Here is a 23,889-nt window from a genome sequence, read left to right on the forward strand (position 1 = left end):
TCTCTTTCTCTCTCTCTCTGGTGTCTCTCTTTCTTTCTCTCTCTGGTGTCTCTCTCTCTCTGGTGTCTCTCTTTCTCTCTGGTCTCTCTCTCTCTCTCTCTCTCTCTCTGGTGTCTCTCTTTCTCTCTCTCTGGTGTCTCTCTTTCTCTCTCTGGTGTCTTTCTCTCTCTCTGGTGTCTCTCTTTCTCTCTGGTGTCTCTTTCTCTCTGGTGTCTCTCTTTCTCTCTCTCTCTGGTGTCTCTCTTTCTCTCTCTCTCTGGTGTCTCTCTTTCTCTCTCTCTCTGGTGTCTCTCTTTCTCTCTCTCTCTGGTGTCTCTCTTTCTCTCTCTCTCTGGTGTCTCTCTTTCTCTCTCTCTCTGGTGTCTCTCTTTCTCTCTCTCTCTGGTGTCTCTCTCTCTCTCTCTGGTGTCTCTCTTTCTCTCTCTCTCTCTGGTGTCTCTCTCTCTCTGGTGTCTCTCTTTCTCTCTCTCTCTGGTGTCTCTCTTTCTCTCTCTCTGGTGTCTCTCTTTCTCTCTCTCTCTGGTGTCTCTCTTTCTCTCTGGTCTCTCTCTCTCTCTCTCTCTCTCTCTGGTGTCTCTCTCTCTCTCTGGTGTCTCTCTTTCTCTCTGGTCTCTCTCTCTCTCTTTCTCTCTGGTCTCTCTCTCTCTCTTTCTCTCTGGTCTCTCTCTCTCTTTCTCTCTGGTCTCTCTCTCTCTTTCTCTCTGGTCTCTCTCTCTCTTTCTCTCTGGTCTCTCTCTCTCTCTTTCTCTCTGGTCTCTCTCTCTCTCTTTCTCTCTGGTCTCTCTCTCTCTTTCTCTCTGGTCTCTCTCTCTCTTTCTCTCTGGTCTCTCTCTCTCTTTCTCTCTGGTCTCTCTCTCTCTTTCTCTCTGGTCTCTCTCTCTCTTTCTCTCTGGTCTCTCTCTCTCTTTCTCTCTGGTCTCTCTCTCTCTTTCTCTCTGGTCTCTCTCTCTCTTTCTCTCTGGTCTCTCTCTCTCTTTCTCTCTGGTCTCTCTCTCTCTTTCTCTCTGGTCTCTCTCTCTCTTTCTCTCTGGTCTCTCTCTCTCTTTCTCTCTGGTCTCTCTCTCTCTTTCTCTCTGGTCTCTCTCTCTCTTTCTCTCTGGTCTCTCTCTCTCTTTCTCTCTGGTGTCTCTCTCTCTTTCTCTCTGGTGTCTCTCTCTCTTTCTCTCTGGTGTCTCTCTCTCTTTCTCTCTGGTGTCTCTCTCTCTTTCTCTCTGGTGTCTCTCTCTCTTTCTCTCTGGTGTCTCTCTCTCTTTCTCTCTGGTGTCTCTCTCTCTGATGTCTCTCTCTCTCTCTGATGTCTCTCTCTCTCTCTGATGTCTCTCTCTCTCTCTGGTCTCTCTCTTTCTTTCTCTCTGGTCTCTCTCTTTCTTTCTCTCTGGTCTCTCTCTTTCTTTCTCTCTGGTCTCTCTCTTTCTTTCTCTCTGGTCTCTCTCTTTCTTTCTCTCTGGTCTCTCTGCTCTCTCTCTCTCTCTGCTCTCTTCTCTTGCCCTGCTCCACGCATCCCCCTGCCTTCATTTTCTTTCCCCTAACCATGAAAGCAGCCACTGATGCACAATAGCTGGCAGCAAGGAGGAAAGATGCTTCAGAGTACACGCTCTAGCTGGGCACATGCACAGCCGCAACACAGGGTGCACTGCTCCCATGGTTGTGGGTGGCAATGCACTGGATTGTGATTCAATTTGGCCCTTGGACACCATGCCGACTGTCACAACAATGGAATCATGGATGCTGTAGGATAGTGATCAACTGCTCTCCTGGTCCAGAATGGTCCGCGAGTGTACTCCCTATCTTAATTGATACTTAATTTTAATTATTCATATATTTTCAGCATTAAATTTGCACTTTCTTATGGAATTTGCATTGTTTATTTCCAATTACTGGAGAATTGAAATCTTATAAATTTGAAAATTAACTTCAAATTAACCGGAGTAATCTGTACAGACGCAAAGAATGTTTCTTTAGTTTTGAATTTTTGTTAAGTTTATGCACTCTGCAGTCATTCAGTACTTCAAAAGCATCAAGGATTATTAATATAAATTGTTTATTAAAAACTGCCAATTATTTTATTTTTAGCAGTATTTTAAATTGAATAATTGCATGAGGTGTGGTTTTTAATTATATGGAAAATCTAATGTTTAATTATAATTTTCAAATGTGACCTGTTTTAACATAAGTCTGAAATATGAATCCTGTTAAGTCTCATTACTTTAAATTAAAGTATTTCTAATTGCTTTGTTATAAACATCGATTTGTCCTAAATAGCCTAATTTATACTTCTGCATACATAATTAATAGCGCAAAACTAGATTGCCAAATGCTGTAACATGTTGATCATCACCCCATGTTTGAGAGTCACATTTTTATGAATTGGCTATTTGTCTAAGGACTAACAAGATGGTGAGCAACCCAAAGTATTTTATAGCTTGGTTGTTTGGAGCATTAGATATTATGCAGATTGTGAATGTCTTGACTGTGAAGTGAGGATTTGGCTTCCTGGGTTGGTTAGTTTACTTTGCCATCCTAAATTATCTGCAGTTGAAATGAATTCAGATATTCTGAAGATAGAAGAAATGTAAATTATAAATATGCCCTTAGGATTTTTTTTTAGGTTTAGTAATAAATGTCAAATTTGTACTTTTTAAAAAAAGAGTTGCGTAAATTCAATAAACCATAAAAAAAATTACCTTTCCTGAGTCAAGTATCTTTTGAATTGCACCCCCTCTTCTGCCCCACTCCCCAAAAGAATGCTTAAAACAGTTCAGTAAACTCTTCACTACCCTGGTTAATTTAAGCTCCAGAGTCTCTATTCTAATTACCCATTATTTAAACCAGCACCTTCCTGAAGCATTTTCTTGAAGTGGTAAAGAAAAAATATCTTTAAAAGTTAAATGTATTGATGATCTTTTAGTGAATAAACTGTTTAAAGGAAGATAAGGAAACTAAAACTGAACTGGATTATTAGTGAAGACTACCTGTTGCATTTGCTTAAGTTGGTATCTGGCATACTCAAATTTTAATCATTATCTACATCTAAGAGAACACTTCCTGAAGCAGAAGCACTAAAGTTCTGAGTGGAAACTGAGTTGCTTTTTTTCTCATTTAATTTAAACATTGATAAATGTTATTTTTCCTTTCAGGTTTCAAGTGCCCAATTTGTTCCAAATCTGTAGCTTCTGACGAGATGGAGATGCACTTTATCATGTGTCTCAGCAAACCACGACTCTCCTACAACGGTACTGTACCAATTACTTCTACGCTTGCAGTATGTGTGTTGCTGTTTCTTTTAAGAGTTTTGGCAGTAAAAGTACAGCACATTATCCCGTGAAGTGTTTTGAGATGTCTCGTTGCAAACAGCGAGTGAGGATGATATATCAAGGGTTATTTTGATCCTTCACTCACTTAGTGGGTTGCTGATGTGGGAATGACTGAGCAAGCATTGTATTTTTTTGCTCTTGAGGAAGGGAAAATTTGAAAGAAGCTGCCAGCCCTGGTGATGGGTTTCTAGAGGTTTCCAGAGGCAACTCCTTGGAGTGTGTTTGGAGTGGCATAGGTGAGGCTACAGGGAGCAGGTCGCTTCATAACTTGACAAGAATGCAAATCAGGGAAGAATTTCTCTAGAGGAAGGAGATTATTGTTATAATTACCTAAAAAATTGATAATACGGGTGGTCCAATTTTTAAATATGATGAAATAATACTGCAGTACATGGACTATAGTTTGCAGTGTGGTGATGTTTTGAGATTGAATGTTGATATATTGAAGTCTAGACATGTTCTGTGTCTCTAGGATAAAATTTAATTTAATTTTACATTAACCAATTGAAGCCCAATAGCAAGCAGTGCTGTGGCCCCACCCACTTGCTGCAGGTCTGATCCTGCTTATCTCCCTTTGTTCCAGGTTGCTCCATATATCTGTACTCTGTGTATAAAACTGATCTGACATGTTTGCTGTGAATTCTGTGGCAACTTCACGTATTACTCTCAAACTCCAGTTGGCTGCTGTCTAACTCAAGGTCAGTTTACAGCACCTGTCAATGCAAGAGACAAGTAATTGGAAGAATCAGCATTATTCCTATTTATGTTGCTGATTTTGCTGTTCTACTAGGGAATAACCCATCAATGAGAGAGCACACACAACAGATTTTTCCTCTGCCGGTGGGTCACTCCCCCACCCCCTCCGACCCAGGACCTCTCAAATTGAAGCTGACAAATGCATTGGCATAGGTAGAAATAGATCCAGCTTCTGAACTCTTACAGAACATTGGCAGGTTGAATCTTGCTTTATCAATCTTTGCCATGTTTTGGGCGATAATAACTTGGTTTGGTTGAAGATATAGCCTGGATAGTTGCTGTTGAGAATTGCATTACTGGCATTGATCTTTGGAAACTAAGGGCAGAATTCTGCAGTCAGCGAGCACTGGGTGGGGCCCACTCACCAACACAGAAAATGATGCGGGATGACGTTGGGTGGAACCCCCGACTTCATCCCACCCCATTTAAATTTTCAGGAAGGCAGGCCCGCAGAAAAATCAGCTGCGGGCCCGCCGACCTGTCAATGGCCAATTGAGGCCATTGACAGATCAATTAAAGTACTTAGTGTACCTGTCTGTCCAACCTTAAGGTTGGCGGCAAACAGATAAAACATGAAACCTCATTCACGGGCGGGTGAGGTTTCATGCAGGGTTTTTAAATTTTTAATAAAGTTATTATGTTAATTATGAACATGTCCCATCTCATGTGACATTGTTACATGAGGGGGACATGTTAGGGAATTTTTTTCCCCCTATTTTTCATATTTTTAAAAGTGTAAGCGATCTCCCTGAGGCAGCACTTAGCCTCAAGAAGATGTGCGCTCTTTCGTGCGCATGCACGAAAGAGTACACACTCGCTTTTGGGAAATCCCCCCCGCCCGCACAGGAAGCGCATAGCGCTTCCCGCCGGATGTCACGCTGGGCGGGCCTTAATTGGCCCGCCCACGTAAAATGGCGGCGGGGCCCGCTTCTCCAGTGGGGATCAGCTCCCCGATCACCGGAGATTAGGTCGGGCCTGCCTGCCCGACAGGCAGAAAATTCTGCCCTAAGTTTCGACAACTTTAGCACTAGCACATAATCCGGAATTAACGCAATTTATAATGCATGTTATGTCAGTTCTCAGCAACACATAGGCACATGTAGTGGAATCGTCAAACAGATGGGAGTGGACCGATTGCCAAAATGTTGATATTTCAAAGCCTTGATGCATTGAGGTTTTCACTGTTACATGGTGTTTGATAAATGAAGTCGTGCTTGTGCTGACTTTTGCATGCTAATGAAATCTATTTTCCTTCAGTTATTATAATGGTTTGTGTTGCAAACAATTACTGCTATAATGTGTTTCTATGAAAAACTCTAAAATGAATGAAGCAAATACCCACAAAAGACTCACTTTGAGCATTGACAAGATCTGAGATTTGATTCTGTGACAACAACTTTGAGCATCTTAACCTCTCCAGTATATTATAGAAGCAACAATTTCTACTTCTCTTTGAGAAAGAATACTTCCAGTGTCCAAAAACACCAGTTAAGATTTGATCAAACGCATCTTGCAAGTATAAGAGCAGACAGATGGAAGATCAAGTCAATTCTGCCACTTTATTGTCAGTAAAACATTACAGCAAATCTTTATTAATCAGAGAATCCTAAACAGGTACTTCCTATTGGCCGATGGGAAACTTAGTAATACCTGTTCTTGATTTTTACTGTACAGAAACAGGCACTTCATAACAGGAAAACCTGCTTGAGTTGTAAAATATGATCATTAAGATAAGTTGATGGTGTTCAACAGTGATGTTAATTAACCTATAAATGGAAAAGGAAATCTTCCTATATTATTGAACCTTCATGTACATACTCCAGTTGCTGAGAGCTTGGAATCAGTGACTATATGCTTTTGAAATATGCTGTGCAAAGAGAATTTTAGGATATTGAATAGCAGGGATATTGTCTAGCACTGGCACAAAGACAATACTGCTTGGATGCAGTAATGACATCTTAAGACTGCCAGTGTAGTGATGGTAAGGAATTTGTGCAATAGAGCTGAAGACTGGTGTGCCATAGTTCACATTTGTTGAGACCATGTCTCATGCTGAAGGACAAATGTAAGCTGTTGGAACTGTGTCTGGGAAGACACCAATGGAAGAGTGACACAAGGTAACAGCTGTAGGAGCTGGTAGATAGCCTACCATTGCAGCCTATCATTACGATGATATGTAAGCTTTAATTTTCACAAGAAGAAAGCATGTTGGGGTACGGTCATTGAGCTTGGCATTATGCAATAGTCACCTGAGGAATGAGGTTTTCTTCCCACACCTGTTATGTACATGAGACATTCTGAACAGCACCCCAGATCTTTATCTCCCATCACCAATGGATGTCACTTTTGGTACTATGTATGGAAGACCTGTAAATACACTGGATTACATAATTTTATCTTCTACATAAAATTCTAAACTTAGTTGTATCAGTATTTTGTAATCACTGGTGACAAGAGTATGGTTTAAGAACTGCAATAGTGCTGTCCCACTCATTTTACAGAACCTTCTAGATTTTGCTTGCTATGATCTGCGTCCCTTCACTCAGGAGTGGGTGGAATCATAATTCCACTGTTACACAGCTTAGTCCCTGAGGATCATTTAAGGCTTACCCATTTTACAGAATTTACTGTGAAGCGTAGTCATTCTTTAATCCTATCTCCCCCTCTATTAATTTCCCCTCTTTTGTGTTCAGTCACCTCACAAGGTTGTTCATACAGGGGAAGGTTCAAAGGAAGACCATTAAAATGATCCCTCGTTTAAAAGCTCTTATGCTGGAGCAGCTTGTGGTGGAGCCCACTAGGGAACAGGCAATTCTAGATTTAGTGATGTGTAATGAGGCAGATTTGATAAGGGAGCTTAAGGTGAAGGAACCCTTTGGAGGAAGTGACCATAATATGATAGAATTTACCCTGCAATTTGAGAGGAAAAAGCAGGAATCAGATGTAACGGTATTACAGTTGAATAAAGGCAACTACAGAGGCATGACGGAGGAGCTGGCCAGAATTGACTGGGAGATGAGCCTAGCAGGAAAGAAAGTGGAACAGCAATTGCAGGAGTTTCTGGGAGTAATTTGGGAGACACAGCAAAAATTCATCCCTACAAAGAAGAAGCATACTAAGGGAGGACAAGGCAACCATGGCTGACAAGGGAAGTCAGGGACAGCATAAAAGCTAAAGAGAAAGCATACAATGTGGCGAAGAGCAGTGGGAAACCAGGGGATTGGGAAGCCTACAAAGACCAACAGAGGACAAAATGAAATAAGGAGGGAGAAGATTAAATATGAGGGTAAACTTGCCAGTAATATAAAAGAAGATTGCAAGAGTTTTTTCGATAAATAAAGGGTAAGAGAGAGGCAGAAGTGGACATTGGGCCGCTGGAAAATGATGCTGGAGAAATAGTAGTGGGGAACAAAGAAATGGCGGAGGAACTGAATAGGTACTTTGCGTCATTCTTCACGGTGGAAGACACGAGTAACATCCCCAAAGTTCAAGAGATTTGGAGGTCAGAAGTGAATATGGTGGCCATTACCAAGGAGAAGGTGCTAGGAAAACTGAAAGGTGTGAAGGTGGATAAATCACCTGGACCAGATGGATTACACCTCAGAGTTCTGAAGGAGATAGCTGAAGAGATAGTGGAGGTGATAGTGGTGATCTTTCAGGAATCACTGGAGTCAGGGAGGGTCCCAGAGGTCTGGAAAATCGCTAATGTAACCCCCCTGTTTAATAAGGGAGTGAGGCAAAAGAAGGGAATGAGGCAAAAGACGGGAAATTACAGTCCGATTAGCCTGACCTCGGTCGTTGGTAAGATTTTAGAGTCCATTATTTAGGATGAGATTTCAGAATACTTGGAAGTGCATGGTAAAATCGGGCAAAGTCAACATGGTTTCATCAAGGGGAGGTCATGCCTGACAAATCTGTTGGAATTCTTTAAGGAGGTAACGAGCAGGTTAGACAAAGGAGAGCCAATGGATGTTATCTACTTGGACTTCCAGAAGGCCTTTGACAAGGTGCCGCACAGGAGGCTGCTCAGTAAGATAAGAGCCCATGGTGTTAGAGGCAAGGTACTAGCATGGATAGAAGATTGGCTGTCTGGCCGGAGGCAGAGAGTGGGGATAAGGGGGTCCTTCTCAGGATAGCGGCCGGTGACTGATGGAGTTCCTCAGGGGTTAGTGTTGGGACCACAACTTTTCACTTTATACATTAATGATCTAGATGAAGGAACTGAGGGCATCCTGGCTAAGTTTTCAGATGATACAAAGATAGGTGGAGGGACAGGTAGTATTGAGGCGGGGAGGCTGCAGAAGGATTTGGACAGGTTAGGAGAATGGGCAAAGAAGTGGCAGATGGAATACAATGTCGGGAAGTGTGAGGTCATGCACTTTGGTAGGAAGAATAGAGGCATAGACTATTTTCTAAATGGGGAGAGAATTCAGAAATCTGGCGTGCAAAGGGACTTGGGAGTCCTAGTCCGTGATTCTCTTAAGGTTAACTTGCAGTTTGAGTCGGTAGTTAGGAAGGCAAATGCAATGTTGGCATTTATTTCGAGAGGACTAGAATATAAAAGCAGGGATGTGCTGCTGAGGCTTTATAAGGCTCTGGTCAGACCACGTTTAGAATATTGTGAGCAATTTTGGGTCCCGTATCTCAGGAAGAATGTGCTGGCCCTGGATAGGATTCAGAGGAGGTTCACGCGAACGATCCCAGGAATGAAAAGCTTAACATTTGAGGACTCTGGGTCTATACTCGATGGAGTTTAGAAGGATGAGAGGGGATCTGATTGAGACTTAAAGAATACTGAAAGGCCTGGATAGAGTGGACGTGGGGAAGATGTTTCCATTAGTAGGGGGGACTAGGACCCGAGAGCATAGCCTCAGAGTAAAGGGAAGACCTTTTAGAACAGAGATGAGGAGAAACTTCTTTAGCCAGAGAGTGGTGAATCTATGGAATACATTGCCACAGAAGGCTGTGGAGGCCAGGTCATTGAGTGTATTTAAGACGGAGATAGATAGGTTCTTGATTGGTAAGGGGATCAAAGGTTATGGGGAGAAGGCGGGAGAATGGTGTTGAGCAACTTATCAGCCATGATTGAATGGTGGAGCAGACTCGATGGGCCAAATGGCCTAATTTCTGCTCCTATGTCTTATGGTGTTAATTATCATGATAGGCCTAGAAGCTATGTCATTTTGATCTGGAAAATCTTGAGCTTTGGGGATATTTAATGCAATGTTTAAAATGATGGTGCGACTTAGTCTGTGTCTGTGTGGGCAGACTATTTGAACTACATAGGTTAGGGAAAATGAGGTATCATGTACATAAGCTATGTAAGCATAGATTTGGATGCTGGCCTGTTGGCATGCAAAAAGGTTTAGGTCTGCAATAATGTGGTCTGACCAGACCACAAGAACATTACCTATAAATGAACAGCATGGAGTTCATTCCTGACCAATGTCTCAATCTGTGGTGGTATGGCATTAATTGTAGGGGAAACCTGAAGACCTTTCTGCCCAAGACTGTGTGTGTTAAGTGAGGGAAGTAAAGCGACGGGAATGAATAAATGTGTTGAGACTGATATCATGAGACAGGGCAGCTTTCTAACAGAAAGTACCTAGAAATAGATCTCGTGGGAATGTTTTGAGAATAAAAGGTTGCCAAGGTTTTTTTGCAGTGCGCGTGCTTTTGGATATTTTCATTTTTTGGAATTAAGAGTTTGTTTTTGTTTTCCTTTAAGCCTCCTTTCATAACATCAGCAACATTTATAAGATACAAAGAGAGCATAATCATCTTGGTAACTGCTTAGTGGGAAAAAAACAAACTTAATACACTTTCTCTTGCTGAGCATTGATAGAGGTACAGAATGCTATGCAGGACTTATGGATACAGGAAGCAGCCATTCATGGTCCCAAGTTTCTTTAGAGTCTGCACATTATAGTTTTGGTCTTCAAAAGGACAATCTATGGACAATGATTCCTTTCCATAATAAAAGCCCTGGTGATATCTTCAAATGAGTCCAATTTCTTAAAAAATCTTCACTGATTTTTTTTCCTTATCATCATTGTGCAGATCCCTTGCTGTGGTATAGTTTCAGTGGTCTGCTCCCAACAGTTTATGCCAAAAGCCATTATGTATGTAAGATATTACTTTGGTGCATGTTGTCAGGCTGTTTAACTACATGAGACAACACAGCTGCTCCAGTCTGTCATCGTCTGACAACTTATAGGTGTAGACTCACAATAAGGGTTGCTGGATAGCAATCAGGAACAAGGACACTGAAGTCCATTAGGCTACTTCCTACTACTACAAAAACAGAATTACCTGGAAAAACTCAGCAGGTTTGGCAGTGTCGGCGGAGAAGAAAAGAGTTGACGTTTCGAGTCCTCGTGACCCTTGAACAGAACTTTTGAAGGGTCATGAGGTCTCGAAAGGTCAACTCTTTTCTTCTCCGCCGATGCTGCCAGACCTGCTCAGTTTTTCCAGGTAATTCTGTTTTTGTTTTGGCTTTCCAGCATCCGCAGTTTTTTGTTTTTACTTCCTAGTACTGCCTGGCTTAAGTTGGCTAATTCAACATTGACTGAAGATCTACGTGGACATTCCAGCTCTGTAGGCTTAAGTACTCACTGGATATACTAAGTTTGCCATTGGGATGACTCCATGAGCTCACCTTAAAGGGTATAAATGAAAAAAATTATATACTAATGTCTGGATCCTGGTCATAATCTGTGACCTAGTGTTCTTGAGAGTTCACAAAGCAGCCTATTGCTTACTTTTGGCAGGTGAACATTGAGGTTACCCAGGTTCACCAATAGCACATGGTAGTTAAAGCTTTTGTTTGAAACTTAAATTTGAACAACAGAAGCCTCGCTATTTGGAAAAAGAACTAATTCAAGTAGAACTGTTACATTTTCTCAACTGAGATCTGAGAGTAGGCCAACAGTCTTCGGAAAATTTGAAATCCCGTGAAAGTATATGCAAAGTCTCATCTTGAAACTAGGATAAGCAGACTCATGAAATGCCATTATATGATAATAGAGTGCACCAAAAGGCTGGGGCCAGCGGCCTTCCCAAAAAGACATAACTCCTTTTGATGTAGCAGTTAAAACTGCTAACCAATCAAAAATTTACCCACTTTCATATTGATGCCATCCAAAATGCAGTTACACAGGGAAAGCTTGCTTAATATGTGTTGTCTTCACCATGTAAACTGAAAAAGGCTAGCTTTATGAAGCACTTACTATAATCTTTGAAGCTTCATAGCTAATTACTGTAATTCTGAATTGAATTGTGCAGTTGGATATTCCAAAATCAAGATATTCAGTTTGTGATTAAATTGACCATTTCTCTTTGACTACATAAAACTATTGCGATGAAACATCTATGCATTAAGCAGGAGCAAAAAACTTAAAATCAATTTGGAGGGATATGTGCTACTTTGTATGGAGAGGACACTGGCTGTGACATTTTGGATAAGTTCTATATTTAACACACAGGTTAAGAAACCATTCAGTATCTTAGGCTTTATAAATAGGGGCATTGAGTACAAGAACAAGGAGGTTATGTTGAATTTGTGTAAGTCATTAGTTTGGTCTCAGCTGAAATATTGTGTCCAATCCTGGGAGCTGCACTTTAGGAAGGATGTGAAGGCGTTGGAGGGCAGAAAAAGTTCATGAGAATGGTTCCAGGGATGAGGAACCTCAGGTGTGAAGATAGATTGGAGAAGTTAGGATTGTTTTCCTTGGAGAAGAGAAGGCTGAGAGAAGATTTGATAGAGGTATTCAAAGTCATGAGGGGTTTGGACAGAGTAGATAGGGAGAAACTATTCCCATTAAGAAAGAGTTGAGAATGAGAGGGCACAGATTTAAGGTAATTGGCAAAAGAAGCAAGACATGGTGGAAAAACAATTTCGCAGAGCGAATGGTTAAGGCTTGTAATATACAGACTGATAGTGTGTGGAGGCACGTTCAATTGAGGCATTCAAAAGGGAATTAGACTGTTATTTCTGTAATTTAAATAGGACGAATATGCAGGGTTATGGAGAGAAGACTGGAGAATGGCACTAAGTTAACTGCTCATTTGGAGTGCTGGTGTAGACATGATGGGCTGAATGGCTTCTTTCTGCGCTGTAACTATTTTGTGATTCTAATTACTGGCAGATGGAGGTGTATATGCTAGCTTGCGAGCATTGAGAAATTGATCCTCCAAAGTGCTAAAGACATGGCTTAGAATATCCGCAATGATAAAGAGGTATGGCAGAGCCAGTTGCTGTTGCGAAAATGAAAAAAGTGGTCATGTTATTGGAATGCATGTTTTGAAGAAAATTCATCTTGGATTAAGCACTACAAGCTTCTGTATTCTAGACTGAGCCTGAAGTAGCAGACAGCGTGATCAGTCAAGATGAGGTTGGAATAGCCTGGATGATCCAAGCTGAAAGACCTGGCTTCAGTTTTGTTGACTGGAGAAAATTTTGTCAACCATGTCCTATTGTTTGAAAACCGTTGGCGAATATGAACAACCTCTGATTGATGATGGAGGAAAACCTTAGTGTCATTAGCATACAAATGGAAGCTGACTGCATGGTTTCAAAAGATTTTGCAGGTGGTAACACATGAACAATAAAAACAAGATAAAGGATGGAATCCAGAGGTGGACTAGACCTGACATGTGGGTATGGAGGGAGAAACCTTTAGAAGGAATGGAAGATCTTCAATGCAATTGTTATGATTGGAGAGTCAGGAGAGCGCCCAGCTTAAAAAAAAAAGGTTGACTGTCAAGAAGAAATTCTGGAGGCAGGTGAATTAGTTCGTAGTATGAAAGGCATTGAGAAAGGTTGGTAACTATAGGAGAATGAGCCATGCTCTGTTATTGAGGATGCTATTTAGAGCCTTGGTCAATGCATTATCAGTTCACTAGGTAGGGTAGAAGAGATGGGAAGATAGTTGTGAGGCAATGATGTGTGCTACAACTTTTGACAGAACAGGGCAGCCGACTACACTTGAAGGAAATGGCCAAATTAGGGATTTTTGTGGCGGGGATAATGACAGTTTTGAAGACATGTGAGAGTACTGTACGTTGGGTATGATGATGTCAGCGCAGGTGGTCAGAATTGGGAAGAAGAGGATCAAGGAATGGGTGGGTATGCTTCATGGACGTGTTCAGTGAGGGTGGTCTATTGGGAAGGTCTGTCTGGAGGAAGGCTAGGAATCTAGGGAGCTGCAAGATGATTGGAGAAAGCATGCTTAGTACTTGATATGCTAGGGAGGAGTCAAGAGTTAAGTGTAATCTGTTTAATTAAATTAGTTAACATGGAATAGCTTGAGCCAAACTAGGCATCACAAATAAATAACCTACACACAAACTTATATTCAAATGTATTATTCATATAGAAGTGAGTTCAGCATCCCTTTCTTTGACATTCTGGAACTTTCACTTCATTCAGCCTCTTTTTTATTTCAATTTCACAAAGTTTGTGATGGTTTAGTTTGAATGAACAGAATCCAATTTTCCTCATGGTTTACTTTTTCCAACCTCAGAACAGCTCATGCACTAAACAAAATTTAATTTTCAGCACTTGTCTTAGTGTGAAAATCCAAACCAAACGTGGAGAGGTTCCAGTAGACTTGTGTTTTCCTGATTTCAATCATGTTGCATCAGAGTTGGTTTTAAACGAGCATTAAATTTAAATTTAATTTTCATTCTTTATGCCTACCCACTTTGATTTTCACACAGCTGTAATTTTGAAAGAGAACTTTGTACCTGTGTAAATGGAATGAACAAGGTGATAAAAGAGAAGTCTTGCTTACATACTAAGCTTATTGAGCTGTGGGCCCACAGCAGAACACCTCCCCCTATTGATTAAAATCAACAGCAAGATCCTGGAAAATATGGACCATTTTCTGTATCTTGGGAGCCTCCTCTTAGCGAAGGCAGTCATGGACAACAAAATTAATCATAAACTCCAGTGTGCCAACTCAGCTATTGCCCGACTGAGGAAAAGAGTGTTTGAGAAACATGATCTCAAACCTGGAACTGAAGTCAGGGTTTAGCAGTGATTTCTATATGCTTTGGAAACTTGGAGGACGTCCAGCAGGCACCTCAATGTACCATGAGCAGTGTCTTCACAAGATCCTCTAAACCCAGTGGCAAGAAAGAGGGTCCAACAGCAGCGACTTCTCCCATGCCAACTTGCCCAGCATCATTCAAACCAACTCTCTGGGCGGGACATGTCGTTCACACGCCTGACACCAGACTACCAAAGTAACTGCTCTACTAGACACTTGGTCGCAGCAGGAGACTCTCAGGTGGACAGTGGAAATGCTTTAGAGATGTTCTCAAAACATCTCTGCTTACTTGCAGGCAACCCTGGCTTGTGACCGACCAAAATGGAGAAGGCTCATTTGGGAAGGAACCGAACACATTGAAAGACTTAGTTGGGAACGTGCAGAGGCAAAGTCGGAAGGAGCTTACAGACCTTCAAACAACCCATCTACCCAACCCTTCAAGCATCACCCACAAGTGGCACAGTCTGTAGATTACACATTGGACTTAGCCACTTAGAACCCATTGAAACAGAGTGGAAACAAGTCATCCTTAATCCTGAGGAACTGCCTAAGAAAAGATTGAACTGTAGTCAAAGCTATCAGTTTTTATTACCAAGTTAAAAGAACAATTTTAAAAGAACATATTTAATTTTGGTGTTTTATTTGCAATATCACTGAAGATTATGAAAATGAGCAATGAAAAAAAATGAAGTTAAATGGCCATCTGCAACCACAAATCGAATTCATGGCCACCATACAAAAGGGCTTGCCATTAGATTCCCACTTCATTCCTGGATAGCCTTATTCAAATTTAATAAAATTATTGTGGCTCTAGTTACTTATCTATTATGCTAGGGAGATAATGGCTAGGATTTTGCTGCCGTATACTGCTGAATTCAATGGTGCTCATCCTTATAATCTTGGTGAGGAAGAGATACTCCGTACATCGTGAATTGCCACAAATTTCTAGATGATTTTCACAACTCCACCATTAGCTTTGCAGCTTGCCTTCAGCATCCCTGCAAGTCTCATGAAACTGCAGCATTTGCACATTAATGGCCAGTTAAGCTCTCGGCAGGACATTGAACTGCTATTTAACAGTGTAAGTAACTTTTTGATGAAATTTTTGTTCCTGCAATGCCAAAAAACCTCTCTGCTCCAGAAAAGCAATATTTGAACTGGATTCTCATTCTTGCAGGCAGTACATTATTATATTTCTTTTTTAAATGTATGTTTTTCCTTTTTCCTGCTTTTTCTCTTTTTTTTCTTTCCTCTACCTTGTTTGACTCTAATTCAATCCTTTTTCCTGCAACTCAGCATTCCTCTGTTTCTTTCTCAATACTTAAATGTCATTGTTTAAGGGGACAGACTGTAGACCCTGTTGTTCACTAAGATCCCAGATTCCACATCGCACTCACCAATTGCAGCAACTCGCAGGCCAAAAGTTTTTTGAGCTGAAGGCCGAGGGGAAAAGAGCATGGTGCAAGATGTCCCACTAGGCCAATTAAAAATGTTGACAATTATGCACAACTGAACAGTAGAATTGTTGCTTTTAATAGATCAACCTTGTGGGTCTTGTGCAAGTATTCCTGTGAATTCAAACCCTGTTCCTTTGCACATTCAAATCCTATCTTTCTACCAGTTGGTTGTGATGGTGTGCCTACTATTCTTTTCTCATGGCTGACGCTTGTCCTGTATAGATATTTCTTGGTGTGTTTTTCTCTCATTCTCTCATTCTCACGAACCGTTATTTTTAATTGTCTTATATTTTTGATGTCCTTGGTTCTGTTGCATCATTCACTAATATGTCCTGTGGAGTCATAATCAGCCAAAACCCTTGATGAAGCTGACATTGTGATTGCCTGTTTCAAGCCAGGAAACATTTCTCCTCTGCAGCAATTCAAAATAATTTTGAGTTGCAAAAAACATAGTCAGCCCTAATAGGATTAATGAAGTATTTGTGATTTATGAGTTTTGCATCAATGATATTTTTGTAGTTCACTGCATTTTCACATTGAGGAAAGGTAATTTTGCCTATCAAGCACTCTCATTCCATTGAGCATGTACAATCTATCCCAACAAGAACTACTTCACATTTATTTTATCTCCTGCAAGAAAGTTCTGCATAAATATTCCCTCATTTCGCACACCCTCTCTCCACCATAAGTAATTATGTAAGACTTCTATTTATTCACTTGTTCATTTTCTCATCTCTATCACCATTGAAGATCATTATATTAAATGAGGTATTTCATCATAACAGCACACAGCTATCCCATAATTTCTATTTAAAAACGATGCCATCGGATTTGGGCACAAGTAATTGCAGAAATAAGTAAATTAATTAAACAAAAACGTGAATGCTTAGGGCCCCAGTGGTGGCACGGGGTGCAGTAACCACCATTTCATTGTCACCTGCTCACACCGTATGCACGACTGCCCTCATCGAGTTTGGAAAGCCTCAAAAATAATCCCTACTTTTTCAACGGATACATTTAATTTAGTAATATTTTCTAATTGTGTTTCCTAACCTGAGTTCAACTTGATATTGTTGAGGAAGCACGTTCGTCTTTGTTTTTTTTCCCGTGTCCCATCAACCAAAGGTAATTTGGGGGCAGTTCATAGTTTTAGTTGCTGCATTATACACACACTCCTCACATCAATCCAATCAGCTCAGATCTATGATTGAGCAGTTTCCCAAGTAACTTGACATTATAAAACAACCAATCGCAATAACGTTATGTTATAGTATATTTTGAGTAAATCAATTAGTAGTTTAGGTTCATAAGTTACAATAATAACATTAGAAAGGTGTAACTGAACTGATAGTCTAGCATACATTTTGATACATGGGTTTGTTATACATGTCCATTCTGATTTGCAAGTAGAAAGCATTTGGTAATCAAGTTGTAATGTAGATGCAGTAGAGTTGTTGGCTCTGGTGCAAGGTTATTGGTCTTCTCCTTTAAAAGACCATATCAGTAATATCTTAATGACACCTGAAAATGTATTAATTCTTTACATGATGTTGCTATAACCGAATGAACAGTTTTAGGGGTATTAATTTGCCTAATCTAGAATTCTACTACACAGTAGTACTGGCCAAAACCAGATTCAGATATGTATCGATGACAACATTAACAAAAAGCAGACAATAATAGTGCGCTTTGAAAAGTTCCCTCGGTGTGAACTGATCTTCCTTCAAAAGGTATTTCCAAACATTGATATCAATGTCTGTTCAATGCTGTAAATTTTAAAGACTATAATTTCTGTTTTGGCTGAGACAAATGATTTTTATCTCTCTCTCTCCCCCCCACCCCCCCCCCGGCCCATCTCCCCAGCACATTATTTAAGCAGAATGTAGAGTTTAACTTTGGAACCAAAACAGTTTGCAAGGTTGCAAATTTATTAACTGCACCAGAAATAATGGCCTAAATAAATCTCTCTCAATTGGACATAGAGTTTTCTTCTATTAGCTAAAAATTGAAGGTGGGAAAGTCCAGCCTAGATTGCTAAATTCATTATAGAATTTTTTTAAAAATGGTAATTATGGTTCTTGAAAACTTGTCATTTTAAAACAGCTAAAGGAAACCTTGGCCCACAAACAAGTTTTGATGTAAAGCATGTCCATTTGAAATTTTATATCAGACTTGTACTGTCTGAATATTACAAACTGCTTCACATAACAGTCTCAATTTTTGAAAGTCATACAGAAAACTGCAGGCTTCCTTTTATTAAATGGTTGTGTTCAAAAGTATTTTCAAAACGATAATGATGCACAACATTATAAAATTGACTGCATTTAAATCTGTTGTTCCTTTTCAGTTTCCTTGTGACAGCTGTACCCTTGGATTTTTTTGGGCTTATCCAATATTTATTAGCTGCACATCCATGTATTTTAGCATAATATAAAAACACTCTGGTAAACTTCTTTCTCCTCCTCCTTTCACCACCACTGCCCACCATTCCCCCACCGCGCCTCAGTACTAATGGGGAATGTAAATTCTGACTTCGATGAATGTAGGGGAAATAGATAAATTCAATTTCTTTTTCTGATTTAAGTGAGATTCCTTTTTAAAGGTCTGACTCTCTTTTCTTAAAAAGAAGACTAAGGTTGACTTAATTGAACTAAATTGGAAGAAAAATTGGCTCAATAATATGGTGAGCTCCATTAATTACTTTTTACATTTATTGCCCAAATGATGGCAGTTTGTCCAGCTCATGATTAACATCAACTGAATGTAATTTATTATTTAGCCATTGTATGAATTGTTCAATAAAAACTCTTTTCATGCCTTTAATAGAACACTGCTATCCAACTTGGTTAAGTTCGAGGTTTGCTGCAGACATGATTAGGCATTCCACTTACGTAATTTCTCAACATAAAGGAAGTAATAAATGTCCAGACCATAATGATATGCTGCCTGAATAGTTAGTTTTAATCAACTTGATATATAATCTACATATTACTGCAGAATAGTTTCGTTTGCATTATTATTGCAAATGAGACTGGTAATTTAGTGTTAATTTGTAGGTAGCTTTATGCTATGTTCCTTTAGTCACTAGCAAAGGTAAAGGTTCACAAGCTGTTTCATGTTGAGAGATTTGCAGCTGATGGTGGGAAGATACACTTGTGTGACTGTTTAGGTTGAGTCAAACCTAAATCCAACAAGCTAAAGGATAGACCCCTTGCTAACATACCACCTAAACAATCGCTTATTGAATTTGTTACAAGGGGCCAGTATTTCATTCAAATACTATTCTAGTATTTGGCTTGGCCTAAATAGCCAAGTGGTTATGGTACTGGGTTTGTAATCCCAAGATCGAGTTCAAGTCTCTCAATGGCAAACTATGAAACAACGTAACTTCATCTGAAACAGATGGAAACGGGTTTGTACTTGAAAGAATTACTATTCTAGTATTTTTGCACCTGTTACTCTTGTAGATAGCACTGTGGTAGGTTGTTTCAATGTTAAGAGGCGTCATGCTATACAGAATGCAATAGCTGCTATTTTATAGTGAGTATATCACCCTGATTGTACAAAATGGTCACTGAGTTTCCACAAATCACTGAAAATGCTTTCTGAAATGTTTTCTGATTTTTCTATTTTCCTCTATGACTTGTTTTCAATGTCCAATTTGAGAGTTTAAAGGCAAAGTTTAAAGGCAAAGTTTAAAAATAAAATTGCATATTTCACAAAAGCCTAATTGGACTTTTACTTGAAGATCTCAATCTCTCTCAAAAGCCTGCACGAACTTGATATCTTTTTCCCCCAAAGCTCTGTGGGTGAAATTTAGATTGTGTAGTCTTAACATCAGCAATGCACCTAATTTCTCAGAATGTGTCAGTACAATTTAGTTTGTACATTTCTACTCTAGTTTTGAATAATTTTGAAAGATGAGGACAAAGTTCAGCTGCTTAATTGAGGTAAAATGCCTGTTGAGTATGTTTTTTTCCTGTTTTGATTACTCATCTTTCGTAGCTTTTTAAAATGTATTTTCTGAAGCCTATAGGACATTAAGCTGGAATGAAGGCACAGAGGGTGAGACCGAGAGACTCTGGCCAAAGAGGGGATGACAGAGAGACTTTGTGTTAGTTAATGAAAATAAAAAAATGCTGGAAATGCTCAGCAGGTCAGGCAGTATCTGTGGAGAGAAACAGGCTTAATGCTGCAAGGAGATTAAAAAAAAATCTTTCAAACTTCCCTTCTCCTTCGAACTTAATTTTAACATGTACTCACTGATATTTAAACCCTCCACATCAGTGAATCATTTGTTTGGATCAGTTCACCAAAACTTTTAGTCTTAACCTTGCATTAGGTGACCTAAATGTTGTTCCTATTCCAAAGAGAAGCAGCCCGTCTTCTGACCTTGACCTTTCTCATAATTGGATCACCTTTCTATTTTCTTAAGATTTGTATGCACCTGCAATTGCAACCTCATACTTGCTTTGCCTTTTTTGCCATAGTTCAACACTGCCCTGACAATTGTATATTTGTATCTGCCTGTAGCCTGAGATCTCTTGCATTAGGTGCATTCTATTTATCACATCTTCCCTTCTCTTGTTTCCTTGGTTCCATCTTCAAGCTGGAGATTTTACATACCAGAAAAACACACTCCCTCAGGATTCTGTTCTTGATCCAACTCCTTTTCAACGTTTTTACAAATGATCTGCCTCCAGCAGGCAAGAGACAGACTTCCAAAAGGTTGAGGACAAATTGAATCAAGATATGGCAATCATTTGTGACTATTGCGGCGTCATAAGCACTGTGTGTTGAAGACAGTGCCTTCATACTTTCAGCTTGATTATGTAAGTGCTTCATGAGAACTAAACAATATTTTGGATGGAGTTCAGTTGGAACAAGGCACACAGCCAGTATATATCTTATATCTGAGTGACTCTGGATTGCACACTTACCTACTTCACCAAGATAACTCAGAAGATCAAGACCTGAAATGATTTCCTAAATAAGCCTGCAAGCTCAACTTGGGGAGCGCATGTGCAAACATTGCGCAGCTCAATCTGGCACTAACTTTTTGCCGCTTGGTTAGAGAATATTGTGCTCGTGTTTAGTTAAAACTCTTCCCACACAAACTGGTTGAATTAAATAATTAAATCAAGCAACAAGAATAAGAACGAGGACTAAGACCAACAATCACCAAATGGCTGATGGTCCTGTCAAAGATATGGCCACCTAATGCTAGGTGTCATATTTCTGGAGAAATCCAAGTGATGCCACAAGTGCCTCTTTTCAGGAAACATGGGAGGCTGTTCCATCACTGACTGATCAGGCGGCTGCCAATCTGGACTATGCTGTGTAGATAGTTGGTAGCAGACACTACTTCATGATGCCGAACAGAATGGGTACAAGCTGCTCCCTCTAAGAAATTACCTTTGCATCAGTCAGCCTGATGACACAGACTGCTTGGTTTTGAGTAGCCATGTCATTGCTGGTGCTAAATGATAAAGGCTGCCTGAAAGTCCAAATATATAACGTCAACTACACTTCCCCTGTCCTTTGCATTTTTAATTTTTGAAAAAACCAGAGGTCTTTCTTAAATCCTTACAAACTTGTCATTTACCTAGTTGTGCTTTGCAAGTGTTCACCTTCTACATTTCTTTATCTTTACCTATATTATATTAAATATACTAGCCTAGATGTGTATTTATTACAAATTTATAGCTCTTATTCTGCAAAGGCCACACTTTGGGGAGTTTCCCTCAGTTCGCCAAAGTAGAATGAAAATCTGCCCATTAATCCATTAACTGCCCCAAAAAGAGGTTGTGATCTTTTTGGAAAGCTGCTTAATTTTATTAATAATTATTCCCTAATATCCAAACCACAGTTCGACCCTGCAACCAGATCTGCAGATAGGTCACTGAGACGTTGGCTTCCATCAATGCCATAACAAGATGAACCACCAGGAGTTTGTGCTTTTGTGCTGTTCAGAATGCGAGACTGCCTCTTGTGGAGGTGTTTTTCCATTGGTATGTGCTGTCCCTGTACAGAACTAATGAAGCTTACCTGTTTGGGATAGTATTATCGGAATGTTAGGTTATGGCTGAACTTAGTCTTTTGGATTTGATTCCTAAACCCCTAAAGCAAATAGGCTACCTATCATTTGACTGTTACTTTGAGGAGTATTTTCAATGCAACGTATTACTATTTGCCCACTCAAAAAATAATTAATATACTAAACCTCCAGATCTCCTTCTGATTTTAGATTCTCTTTAGAGACCCAGCAGTAAGCAAAGAACAGTTGAACTAATGAGACCAGTGAGAGGATTTATCCGCAGAATGCTTCATTAATCTTTTTCGTTCTACATACTAATCCAAGGTCTTTCAATTTAAAGTACTTCTTTTCCCACCACAGCAGTGCTTCCTTTTAATAGAATCTGAAGTCAGTATTCTATTTTGAAGTCTTTGATAACCTGTGTAAAGGTTTGTTTCCATTTATTCCATACAAAGTAGAAGGAACTGGAACTTATTCAAACCTACCAGGATGCAGTGATCAATTAACATGCATTAAGGATACCTGCTGATACAGCTGTTGTGCCATGTGGACAACTGCTGCTACTATGGTAACATCAGGTTTCTTTTGACCTTACGTGGAATTGAATAGTTAGTATATTCTATTCCAAATAAATCTACAGGATTATGTGATCTAAGCAGTTTAACATGTCCCAATTGAAACTATGGCTTCCAAAATGGATATGTTTTGCTTTAACTTTGACTAGACTTCAAAATTTACATGCCTTCTAAGCGTTTACAACGCATTTCAAATGTTATTTGAACTGCTAACTAAAATTCTTCAGTGTGATTCAAGGATGGATTTTACCTATGACATACGTCTTTGATGTTCATCACATATATTGGAAATTCATTACCTTCACCAAAAAACCAGATGCCAGGTCTCTGAACCAGAGCTCGTGACTTCAGAAGCTTTGGCTCATTTTACACAATGATCATCTGAAGCTTATTGGTCTAACTCGAGCGCAATCTATTTCTTGACCATGCAGTACTGTTGCCTTTACTTTGTGTATACCTTCAGAAATAGTAATAGTCACTCCTCACTAAAATTAAGAAGGAATAGGTCATGTGAAGTTGATTGGGTAGGGGGCATTTTAATTGCAACATGCATTTAGTTTACTAATTGATGTAAGAGGACATAATTTACTTACTAAGTTGCAAACACCTATGCCAGTTGTCTATCCTAACGTTTTAATAATTTCTCGTAATGGATTTTTTTGCTGGTAGAAATGAAGAGTGCAGGATAAAGCCAAGTTCGAATAACTGGAATGCATTGGTTGTAAATGTAAACTCATCTTGGTCTGAAATCTGTGCCGAAGGTGGAGTTATTTCATGTGGTGACCGGTTGCAATGTGGAATGTTTCAAGTTGATGCATTCATAGGGTATGCTTCAATGCCTGATCATACAAATACATGTTTGACCAAACAGTTTCCTTTTGGTCGTTGTTTCATACAGTGAAACCAAACTAATATTTTAACAGATGCATAAAATTTGCCTGCATGTCTGAAGGTGGTGTTTCCTAATCTAGTACAAGTTTTAATGGCTAGATGTATGCATATTGCTTAGACTTGAACACTGCTAATTAAAAAGTAACTAATGAAGCCACACTAATAACTATTGTTGTCCTTCCCACCTCCTTGATGAGTGCTTCAGTTTTTAAGGAAAGTTATTAAGTTACTAGGTGTCTTACAGTAAGCTTTGTCATTGGTTGTGCCTAGCACCCCTAGAGTACTACTATTTTGGAAGAAGTGAACCTACAACTGATGTCTAATGCCTTAAAATCTTTAATATTTTCATAAAATCATAGAATAGTACAGCACAGAAGAGGCAATTCAGCCCATCAAACTGTGCCAGCTCTTTCAAAAAGTAGTCTGGTTTGCCCTACTTGCTGGCTCTTTACCCATATATCTGCAAATTCTGTTTGTGTTCAGAAATTTGTTGCTTATACAACAAATTCTTGGGCCAATGTAAATTTATTCTTCCTTACCCACTTCCTTTGGTTTCTCTTTCCATCTAGCTGCATTACAGGTTTGAACCTCAGCAGCATTAGATTATTGTCTCCATTTTCTCTTGGCATTGGGAGACTATTTGCCATTGTAGTATTTTGGTATCTCACTCCCAAAGTTGGATTTCTGCTTATGATGCACTCAAGGCTACTATGGACAAGATTCAGCCTGGGGCCATCTAGAATCATGCTCCCATGTAACCTAGATGTTTTTATTACTGATTTAAATTTAACAAATGAGGTTGGCAGT

The 23,889-nt window shown here is 39.6% G+C and overlaps 1 protein-coding gene across 1 annotated transcript in view; it reads left to right on the plus strand.

Annotated features, from left to right (window-relative positions):
* Window positions 1-23,889, plus strand: part of znrf1 (zinc and ring finger 1) — a 310,413-nt gene that overhangs the window by 173,028 nt on the left and 113,496 nt on the right. The window contains exon 3 of the mRNA XM_041191669.1: window positions 3,138-3,233. Within this exon, the coding sequence (XP_041047603.1) occupies window positions 3,138-3,233 (96 nt within the window). The remainder of the gene's footprint in view (window positions 1-3,137; window positions 3,234-23,889) is intronic.

This window comes from Carcharodon carcharias, chromosome 7 (assembly GCF_017639515.1).
Source record: "Carcharodon carcharias isolate sCarCar2 chromosome 7, sCarCar2.pri, whole genome shotgun sequence".
NCBI lineage: Eukaryota > Metazoa > Chordata > Chondrichthyes > Lamniformes > Lamnidae > Carcharodon > Carcharodon carcharias.